The following is a 12062-nucleotide window of genomic DNA, read 5'->3' as shown; positions in this document are numbered from 1 at the left end:
TTAGCAAAAAGCAGTGACGTGGGTTAGATTGGTGGCGCCCCCCCACAACAATACACACATGCAGGTCGCTGTCAGTGACTTCCTAATATACTCACATACTGTATATTAGAGCATGAAATATACTATATTTAAGATATACTATGAACAATGTTGAAAGGCATTGAGTCATATTGTGTGATAGACAGCTGCTGAGTGCCGGGAGCTCTGGAGGTGAGAGCTGGGAGTAGAACTGGTGCTTAGGGACAAATAACATCCTTGAGTTACACCATATTCTGCTCTGATCTGGAGCCGTTTACTGGTGGTGGGTTCAGAGTCGGTTTGTCTTTTTTTAAGTTTGAACAGAAGCAACAGTAAGTGCTCAGTCCGTCTCTGTGGCTACTGGCTACATCAGGTCACGTAAACTTGTTTTAGAAGTGCTTGGAAAGGGGGTATTCTGATGCTAAAGCATACATACTTCAATCAAAATTTTAATTTTCGGATTTGAATACATAAGGACCACTACTTGGAAGCTACAGTATGATATAAAAACTTTTGCATTTGCAGAAGTTGGTACGTCCATTCTTCCAAGTTCAGAAGCAGGGACTCAGATAATCTCATTCATCAAACATCAGTACCCTGAGATAACTCTATTGTGATTTGGTGCTATATAAATAAAATTGACTTGACTGACCCCAGATACTATAGAAATCCATGAATAAATGTTAGACCATAAATGGTTAACTTCAAATGATTAAATGGATAAAATAGCCAATTTCACTTATAGGTATTGTAATGCAAAATTATAACTGCAGAGGTTATGAATAACATCCAGCTAATGAGGCAGCCATTTTTATGCACCTGGTCTGTTGAAGCTTGGGTGTCCACCCCACCCAGCAGTAAAGCTTAACTTAGCTTTAAATTTAACTGACCAGCTGGCAGTCAGACAGCTAACAAGTGGCTTTAGTACAAAGCCCTAACAATTGTTTGTTTCCATTACAGGCAGATGCATGGCGTACGTGTGTGTGTGTGTGTGTTTGCGACAAGGGGATAAGACAAGAATGCAAACAGCAGGTGTTCGGGGAATTAATATACCATACAACACACACAAAGACACACACACACACACACACACACACAAAGGCACAGACAGCTCCTTGCCACATCTCACCCAGACTACTGAAACCAGTGAACCTTATAGTCTGGCTGCCTTGGGCCTGCAAACTGGTTGACTTTACACACACACACGTATGGTGTGTGGGAGGCTGATTCAGTTGAAGTACAGCTTTATTGGTTGGCTACACCACAGAGACTGAGAAAAAAAACTGAGAAATAACTATTAGAAAGGAATGTTAAACAAATGACAGATCAGGTGACAAAGACTCCCAAGAGCTCGAAGGAATGAAAAGTTGGACCGGCGGCTGCTGTGGTAAACCATGAAATATTAAGAGAATACATGAGTTAAAATGTTGACATGTCGGGTTGCTGGCCGGTCAGTTGTGTTTGTCTTTCTCTTGCCACCCTACCTCAATTTGTCTTCTTTTCGTTTTCTTGACCTATACCCTTCTCTCTATCTAGGACAACAATGAGGAGTAACGAGAAACTACTGCAAACTGTTTCCTCTCTATGTTCTCTCTCTATCTGTCAGTCTCTGACATGGTGACATTTCCTCTTTCTACTATCTCTCTTTTTTCTCTCAGTCTGTTGCACCCTGCATCCTTATCTCTCTCCCTCCATCCTTTCCCTTTCATCGTTTGTTGTTCTCCGCTTCATTTCCAAATGCATTCACTTCCTGTCCTAATCTTCTGTTATTTTCCACAAAGCTCTTGTACCGCTTCACTTTCTCATTCCTCCTTTCTTGCTCTCCATCATTCTCTCTCTAAGATAGGTATGCTCAATTTCGCTCTCTAAATCTCCCAGTTACCCAAGGAATCCTAATTGCCTTCTTCCTTTTCCTCTGAGCTGCACACTCTACATTGTGTCTGTCACCAGAGACAGGGGGCAGACGTCAAGCTGCTTCAAAATTAGTCTTCAGTTTAGCTGCAATTTATCCAGTTGAAATGTCTGGATGTGACATTTAACAATACCTGCTCACACTAATTGTAATATCACTCAATATGAAGTTTCTTACAAGGGAAAAGGAAAATAACATTACAGTAAAAACGTCCTGCCCAATCAGGACGGAGTAAGGAAACAGTTTAGCTTCAGCAATCAGAAGAAAAAAGCATCACATTTTGCTACTAAATCTTTAAAATGTATCATTTTAATTAAAATAATAATAATAACTTTTTCAGTTACAGTCAAAATCACTTGAAGAAAGCATCTTTACAAGAAAAATACAAGTTTTTCAAGTCAAGTAGAGCATGAAATTGCGTGTTCTAAATCCCTGTATAAAGGACTATATGTCAGATGTATAACGTAAAGTTTTAAATCAGACGATGTAATCATGGAAAGCATTCAAAGAAAGACACATTATGTCCCCATCCAGGCCATATATTGTCTACAAGAGTGTAAAAGTTTTGGAAAACTTGGGGGGTTTGTGGAACATTTGGTCTCTTGTGTGACCATTTACTGCTGTTTTGGATCTTTGTCATAGTGATGCTAATCGGTAGCGAATTCTCTCCTATTACAGAACTTTTCTCTGGGATACACAGCAATCATCACTAGGAGGTTTTGGGCACAAACACAGACAAACAGTCACGAGAGGGCCACACTGGAGCTACCTTTGAGGACAGCAAGGTCATGTCCTTCACAGGTTATTTAGACACATAAAAATCACCTTTAATCTTAATTTTTCCATGCCAAACATAAACAGTTAAAGATTCAGTAGTTCACCACATGTTTTATAATAGATATATATAATATTTAAATGAAAAATGCAGAGTGTTTACAGAGTGTAAACTGAGCCTGAACTGAACCATTATGACTCAACTCTCTTCAATTTCTACAATCCTGCCCCTTTGAAGGCATGTGCACAGATGAGTTTCCTTTCTGTCTTTTCCAAGAAAATGTGAACCTACTTGAATTCTATGTTTTGCAAGCAAATAATGGTATTATTGATCTGAACTCAACTCTGACAGCAAATTAATTAATTTCAATTAAAAGTGATACAATTATTCGAGCTTGGCTAACTACCACCTGTAGGTATGTAATGTAATGTGTGTAATGTGACAGCCATCAAATCCAGCCTTGGTAGAATTTACATAGCAAGAGCAAACATTTGCCAACACCACTGAAAAGAAAATCTTGTTTGGATGACAAGATTGGTGTGAATGAGTTTATTACTGCAAGACACTGATCCCACTGTTGGGGAGATTGTTTCTCGTGTAGGCTATGCATATTTCTCAGAAGCATTCTGACACTTGACATTTAACATTTTAGCTGGCAGGGGTTCCTCGCAACACATTTGTCACAATAAAAAGAAGAAAGTTACAGACAATGCTAAGAGAAACTAAACAAAAGGACTTCTTTCCCATAAGAAGACAGGAAAGGTTAGAGGCGAGAAGAGAGGAAGAGGAGTAGAGACACTGGTGATAAAGGAGCTATTAGTCAGTAAAATATTTTTGCTGCAGACATTCAGTTCCATTCCATAAAGAGGAATCTGGTCTAAATGACGCACAATACAACTCCTTCCTCCTCTGCACTCGGACTCTTGAACTTTCTGTCTCCCTGTCACAAAACTTTTTAAACTTTTTGCCATTTCATCTGACTTTCTACCCCGCTGCCTCTCATTTTCACACTTTGTGTATGTGCTTCTCTTCTCTCCATCGTTCTGCTTTAAGTCCGTGTTTATCTTTCTGTCACTTCTCTATTCTATTTCTCATTGCATTCAGTGTCTCATATTAAGCTAAAACCTATGGGAGCCCTGTGTCTCTCGACTTTGTTCCGTCATCTTTTGCTTTGTTTTCTGTCTGTCACAATCCACGTATCTCTCCCTCATGCTCTCTATTCAATGCTAATGCCTCAACCTCAGGAAATTCATAGTTTGGTGTCACTGTTAACCACACAGGCTTGATCACATTAGGGAGTCGCCTGCAAGCATCTCTTTCTTTTCGAGTAACGAGTCAAAGGGGCTGTAAACCAGCGCTGTATTTGGTTAGTTCTTTGGGAGTTTACAGGGCTGCATTGCTTTTGTCTGGATTTACTGCTGCTGTACTGTAAGTCAATGGGGTGGGGGGATGAATGGTAATTTGGCTGCTGAGAGGCCACTTGACAAGAACAAGGACTACTGCTTCCTCAACCTAGGCCAAGTCAGAAAAAAAAACAAATGAGTGAACGAGAGGATAAGAGAATGAGAGAGGTTAAGACGAATAAGAGACTGAGAAAGAAAGTGAGGGATAGAGACAGATCATGAGAGAGACAGAAAGATAGAGAAACACACACACACACTCAGTACAGTGACCAGTTTCCCCATAGCCTTTCAACCAAAGTCTAACAATCTATCACTTTGAGCTTAGCTGAATATTGGCCCAAAACAGCAAAATGACGGTTTTACTCACACTCTCATATTGTCCTCACATACATGCGGTGCCAAATGCACACAAATAACCACAAATACCAATACACACACGTATACAGAGGAGGTGGATATACAGAAACGCACACTGAGAAAAGAAAATCCCTGCAGAAGGGATATAATGTGTTGCTTTGGTGACAGTGGCCTAACAAAACAGTGGCATAGCTTGTTAACATCAAACGACTCCAAGCGCACTGCACCACACTCACTCACACACACACGCAAACCCAGACTGCCGCTGTAGTACGACCAAGTCTGAGGACTTCAGTTTCAGTCGAGAGTCACAGAAGGTCATTCGTGACTCGAGGTAGTTTCTATGTGACACAGTCTCTCACTCTCTCATTATATGTCAAAGTTTCCATCTACAACCAATTGCATGTTTAATCCAGTGAAAGCATGAGAGAGTACCGCCTGCGTGTATGTAAGTCTGTGCTTAATTGTGAGTGTGCACTGTATGTGTGGCTGCATGTGTGAATTCTCCAATGTGTCTCTATATATACAGCCTATAGGCATTTTCATATAGAATATGAATCTTCTATGCTCTTCTAGTATCTTCGTGAGGACCAATTTTTGAGAGTGATGATATTTTTGGCTCGACTTCAGGTTATATGAAATTTCAGTTTCATATAACCTAGATCTACTTTTATAGTTTTGGAAATCATTCCTATTTGTAATATTAAGAATGTCTGCACCATGTTAATTAATGTGATCTTGGCACAAAGAGTAGTCAGACAACCATATAGGTTTTAAACCAACTCCCAGGTTAGCAAAACCTCTTTTTAGAATAGAATAAAGAAGACAAGCAGTAAAGTACAAATAGAGCTGAAATAATTGGTTGATTAATTGGTTAGTTGATTCAAGTATAAAATACCAAACACCTAGATTCAGCTTTTCTGTCTTATGAAGTAAATTGATGACTCAGGGTTTGGACTGTTAATCAGAGAGAGTGAGCTATTTCAATACACTACCTTGTGCTTTAGGAAATTGTCAAAGGCATTTTCACAAATTTCTGATATTTTATAAACCAAACAATCAAAATAATCTGTAGGTAAATCAGTCATGAAAACAATGGCTAGTTACCCTAACTGTTAACATCCATCACAGTTTAGACTCTAAACTTTAGATTCTTTCTTTGAGGTCCAACTTTGACCAATCATACTTTCAGTGCTCTGAAATGCAGACAGTGTCCCTGTTTCATGCTTGTTGAAAATCTAAACTCTGATCATCTCCTTTCTCATCCTTTGTTGTAGTGAAGTTTGCAGATCTCAGCAAGTAATTTGATACAATGTAATCTAATATAATTAGAACAATGTTATCATAACTTGACAGAGTTAGGTCCAAAATGCAGAAATAGGACCCAAGTTGGTATAAACTAAAATTTTCCTCGAGTTAAGTTTAGAATTAGATTGGGTTGGGTTGAGGTTTGGCAAAGTTGTGATAGTCAAATTTAGGGACAGCATTAGGAATACATTATGTCAAAGAGGGTCTTCACAAGTGCAGTACAACTATTTACATGTCCAAGCATAGTTTCAAGTGCGCATTTGTAGGTCTGCGCACGTGTGTCTGATTTTCCATACATATGCCAGTGGGTGTGTGTACCTCCTTCCCTGTTTGTGTGTACATGTGCATACTGCCATTTCCCAGAAGGGCAGTGCCCACTGTCTGTGCCAGCTGGCTGCCTCTTTGGCAGAGTGAGAGTCATTATATAGAAAGGTCAACTGCCCACATTTGGAGAAATTTGGGGAAGAGAACATCACCCACTGACCTAGAACTGGAGCCTAAATATTGGTTACCCTCACTTGTGCCATTTGGCATACCATAACTGAATCAAACATAGTTGGAAGGGCACAAAATGGTTACCACGAGATGGCCACAGATGATAGGCGTGACATTAAGAGGCTGCTTGAGAACAGCAAGCTCATTGTGGTTTTTACTTCTTAGTTTAGACCTGTCTGTAATAGCAGTAACACTCAGCTGCATGACCATCGTACCCACGTAACAGTAAAGAACACTCTTCACTGAATGATGTTTTTTATTCAACAGTTACCAAGTCAGCATGTCTGCTGACTGAGGCTTTCTCAAAGTAGCATACATATACAGAAATACTGCACCAAAATACATCACTAATTAGCTCCTTGCTTTCCACACATGCTGGAAAAGTACCAATGGTTTACTGAAATTAATGGGAATTATCAAAGCAGTTGGAATGTATCTTTGACTTATCAGATGGCTTGGTGATGGCTAACAGTTGTATACAACACAATTTTGTTGGCTCTGACTTCAGGCAACTAAAAGGACAAGGTCCAAAACACAAGTGAAAATCACAGTAATTCAGAGATTCCAGATTGTTCTTGATCCAATCTAATTATTGTACATTTAGAGACAGAGAACTGTGTCAACATCAATTAGCTGTCCTAGATGCACAGATTGGCAGCAAAATATTTAAAGATCAATCTCTTACACATATGCACGCACACACACACTCACACAAACGCACACGCACACACAGATTCCAGTCCAACCGTGGAATGCTGTTTCATAGCTGAGGGTGTGGTGGTTACATCGTCCACTGACCAATCAACACCAAGTTTTGATAAGAGCCAGAAGCAAAGGCTGGAACGTGTGTGCGTGTGCATCCACACACACACACATACACACATATAAACACGGCGGTAAGATCCTACTGTTGTGCGCACCGTGGTAGGTTGGCAGGCAGAGGGGAAATGGGAGCTGTGAAAACCTCTACTGGAGAGATGCTGCTGGCAAACTGAAGGTGTGTGTGTGTGTGTGTGTGTGTGTGTGTGTGTGTGTGTGTGTGTGTGTGTGTGTGTGTGTGTGTGTGTGTGTGTGTGTGTGTGTGTTGTGGAGGGGGAGGGCAGAGAGAGAGTGTTGGAGAGAGGTAGGGAGGAGGCAAGGGAGAGGGAAAGAGGGCAAAAAAGAAGGTAGGGATTGAGGCAAGGGTGAGAAAAATGAACTAAAAGGTAATAAAGGTAAAAAGGAAAGTAGAGGGATGGAGAGAAAGGGTGAGAGATGTAGGGAAGAGAAACAAAGTTAGGGAAGAGATGAAGAGTTAGGAAGGGAAATAAATAGAAAGACAGAGAGAAAGTGCCAGGCAAGGCTAGAGAAAGCAGAGAAGGTGTTGCTTGTAAAAAACCTGCCAAAACTTCCTCAAAGTGCCGTTAGGGAGGGAACAGAAAAATAGGCAGTTAAAATCAGAATTAGTTTGTGTAAAGTTGGCTCAGGCAACTTCCAGCAGTGAACTCATTCAACTGCACACACACACAGACTTACATACAGTGCATATATGTAAAGATGTGATCATATATAGTACATACATTTCGACGGAACCAGTAACACACATTTGTAGATATGTAATCACACATACACACACTCACATTCTGTAACACAAACATTTCTTGATGGCAGCTCAACCAACTGAAGACCCCCTCTAGAGTTTACAGCGTTGAATTCCCCTTCATTTCACAGCAGTAGGGCTCAAAGTTTGCAATTTGCAGCTCTAAAAATGAGCACTCCAGGGTGTGTGTGTGTGTTTGTGTGTGTGTGTGTGTGTGTGTGTGTGTGTGTGTGTGTGTGTGTGTGTGTGTGTGTGTGTGTGTGTGTGTGCGTGTGTGTGTCCCTGTAGGGCAGGTGTGATTGGACCCGGGAGAAAAAAGCCATCCCTGCTTTCCAATTCATTTTACTCAGCCTTGTTAAGCCTGTTAAGCCTCCTCCCCAAACCCTCCACTCAAATTAGATGCAAATGAGGTCTCAAGTGGCTTCCCAAGGAGGACATTATGGAATTGACTGGCCTGAGGTAATCTGCAAGACTGCCCTACAAGTGCATGTGTGTGCGCTGTGTGAACAGTTGAGGCCACCACTGTTTTTCTCTTGTTAACCTTTCCAAATGCTCTGTTTACAATAGTAAAGAAAACGTTTCAACATCATAAAATGATTCAATGTTATATACTGTATTAAATAAAGAGAGTGAGTAGGAACTGACTCCCCTGGTCCTTTACGTACTTAATCAGTGCTACATTTCAGTTTATCCACGAGTGATTTCCTCATAAAGGCTTATTCTTTACTTTTTTGTGGTACCAGATTTTCCTCAACCTGTATCACGCACTTCCACTTACAACAGGGATTTTCTACATTTGTTTTCAGGAACCTCCTCGGTGCATATTGAAACAGTGATAAAGAGGACAGTGGCGTAGTAGCCAAAAAAGATTTTCCACTCAAGATAAGTGAAGGTCGAGGCCCCTTACTCAAAGGACACACACAGGTCTTGTGGTCTTGTTGCAATGCATTCTGATGTTGTGTGGTGGAGACAACTGTATCTGTGTCTCTCTGTGGGTTTGTCCTTTTGATGGTTTGGACATTCGTGCAAAATATTGAGTTTAGAAGCAAACTTATGCTCTTTCAGTTTGCAGAGAACTAAATCTAACTAAAATGGGGCAAACATTCAAAGAGTATCACAGCAATTAATGTAAGATGGATTTAGATATAACTACAAACACATCAGTTCCTTGCCCTGTATTTCATTTGCAATCAACATAAGTAAACAGAGTTGCCTGTGACAAACAGCTTTAACCATGTCAGAAACTGTGTTCAACAGTGTTTTGGCCAAAAAGGAGTGTTTGGAGCATAGTGATGTATAACATACAGTGTGACCGTGGTATATTATGGTGCAATAGTGATTTTAACATTCTGAAGTTACACTGTTAATGTAACTGTGTCCTCTTGGACTATGGCTCCTCTGTATTGGCGGGAAGTATACATTTTTCAAAATCACCTATCAAGCCTACAGGATAAGACATACCAGATAAAGCACTGTCATTTTAATAACCTATTAGTGGTAGAAAAAATAAATAAATAACAAAAAGGGATTATTTTATGAATGTTTTGAGACAGCACAAATCTGTTTCTCCTCTCTCAGATCACTACAGTTAACAACTGAAAATGCGGCTTATTTGAAAAAGCTGACGCTCTCATAAAACAACATTTCTAATAAAATATGATCATTTTTTAGGGTCACCATGAAACACTTTCACACACTGGATCTTAATAACTTTTGATGTGGTAAAAGCCTATGAGAAAGTTGGACATTTTACTACATGTATGACCTAAATTAGCTTGTTCACAACTAATAATTCAACAGATTTTGTACTTGGTGTGTAAAATTTGTTGTCCACATGGATTTTATCCCAGTTGTCAAACCCAATTCCCTGCTCTGGGCAATAACGCACATGTCTCTTTGCTAAAAGTTTCCCATCTGCCGTAACCTTAACTGTAACTGGAATCTCATCCATTTTAATGTTTCCCATCTCAGACTCCCTAAAATATATCTGCAGAGAGAAAGAGAGATGAGGACAGGCAGACAGGGAAAGAAAGAGGGAGGAAAAGAGCAAGTCTTGGCCAAACTCACAGCTGAAACACTGACCTGGATAAATCAGGGAAACATAAACACATAGTTTCTGCAGTGAAGGCAGTGGGAGGGGGCGCTGCTACCCCAAATATTCCACCCCGGGGACCCCACTGAGAGGCAGGGGACCCCCTTATCCCACCTCCCCATCACAGCTCGCTCTAATTATTTATTTTCCTAGGGTATAAATGTCTTCGGGGGATTGCTGTGTAAAAGCCAACAGGTCCTGGGAGGTCACAGGAGCCCTCTGGGATGGAAGAGGTATGGAGTTCGTTGTTCACACTCACATATACGCACGCAAGAAACACAATCACACATGTCAGCACAAACATGCAGGCACAAAAATAAAAAGATATAAATGTAAACACACATATGCAAAAGCATACAAATCATATGCTCATATCCAGCAGCACCCAACAAACACACACACACATGCCCCCCAAATCCCACTGCAGCCTACTGATTGTGTTTGTTGTCTCAGGGTTGGGTCTGTTGTTGATCCCCTGCGGGGCTTTTGGCTGCTCCGTTATCATGCATAATCACTTCCATACCTTAACAGCATAGGTGTGTGTTTGTGAGTGCATGTGTGTGGCTGCGGGGGTGTATACGTGTCAAGATCAGGCTGGAGGTGGCAGCAGCGGCTGTCAGGGGTCTGTCTCTGCCTTTAGGGATGAATATCATTTCTGCACTAACTGTCACCAGGTTGCAAAACCTCTGGAACTAATTCTTTAGGAGTAAAATCTTTGTTTATCACTTCTAAGCCAATCACTAGGGATCTGGTCCGACTTCGAAAAGCTGTGAAAACTGCAAAACTTTGGAAACTCTTACTGAGGGCACAGAGGAATATAAAAATATTTAAAGACCTCACTGCTTCTTCTCACCTTTCATTTGACCTGTTTAAAAAAACCTTAAATAGCTAGTCTCTAAAAGCTGCTTCAGGACTATTTTCAACTTTTTTCCATTCATTGGAGTCACTAGTGCATTTTAGGGCAGTTTTATGTCCACCATCTATTCAGTTTATCTCAGTGTAATCAAAGTGGATGCTTGCAGCCAGGAGGTATGCTTAACTTTTCCCATGAAACTACATCTTGTTCTACATGTTATACTGTAGGTGATAAGTATTTTTAATCCCAGTTTGTCAGGCTTAACAGTCTGTAAAAGTCTGAACAACAAGATTCACTTTATACATCGTTTCTGTTTAAGTCAAGTTAATGCAACGAAATGATCAAACTTACTCAGAATTATGAACTAATAAGCCTGACTTAACCAATAGGACAAGGTATCTACATGCAATTTAACCCATTAATGAATGTTTCTGTCAGAATGAAATTGTTTGGCTGGATTGATTGACTCCAGTTCAGGGTCAAAAAGCAATACACCCCTCAAGCACATGGATGCAGCGATGGCACTCATTCACAACCAAAAGGTTCATATTACTATTAAAGATAAATTAGTTTTCATTCAGACGTTTCTACAGTAGTTAAAACGTAGTTGGATTTATAATGTTTTGAGCGTTTTTAAGCGTTCTCCATCATCTCTGAAACTGTAGGTAACCCCGAAAAAACAGCCTACCAACATGTTGAATTTTCCAAATGCCACAAAATTCATATTAAAAGAACATTAAAGTCATGTCACGGTAGACAAAAAGCGCACCATAAAGTCATATGACTCTATGATGATATTTAGGATGTATAATGACTCAACAATAAAAAGTGCTTAAACTGTGATAAAATCACACTTAGCCTACAGGCGCTCGGCATTCCTCGGTATTCCTTTGGGCACCGTCTTCAAACCCAGACCCTGGCAGTCCACATGCGACCCGGAGCAGCTGCACTTGTGTGGGCATCCATCTACCGACACAGCGCATGCAATCAACGCGAAAATCAGAGCCCAAATCCGGCAGTGCGCAGCCCGCTTCTTCTGCCCGGTCGGAGGCATGATATCCATTGAAATTACTTCCAAACTGAAATTAATTGACAATCCGTGGGGGGTAATAAGACGTTGTCGAAGGATCAAGAAAAAGTCAGACAGACTGTTTGACTGTGAGATTTAAAATAGGTGATGAAAATTAAACGAGGAGCCGAAATCAAATTAAGTTCGCAGTTGCAGAAGTTCTCCAAAGTTTCTCTCAAGAGGCTCGATCAGTCAGAA

The 12062-nt window shown here is 40.5% G+C and overlaps 1 protein-coding gene across 1 annotated transcript in view; it reads right to left on the bottom strand.

The window, feature by feature from the left end:
• The window catches only part of slit3 (slit homolog 3 (Drosophila)), a 248981-nt gene extending 237132 nt beyond the window's left edge, over positions 1-11849 (bottom strand). Inside the window, exon 1 of the mRNA XM_062425664.1 lies at positions 11659-11849. Within this exon, the coding sequence (XP_062281648.1) occupies positions 11659-11849 (191 nt within the window). The remainder of the gene's footprint in view (positions 1-11658) is intronic.
• Positions 11850-12062: the final 213 nt, after the last annotated feature.

This window comes from Scomber scombrus, chromosome 9 (assembly GCF_963691925.1).
Source record: "Scomber scombrus chromosome 9, fScoSco1.1, whole genome shotgun sequence".
Classification (NCBI taxonomy): Eukaryota; Metazoa; Chordata; class Actinopteri; order Scombriformes; family Scombridae; genus Scomber; species Scomber scombrus.
This window is presented reverse-complemented; position numbering and strand designations above follow the sequence as displayed.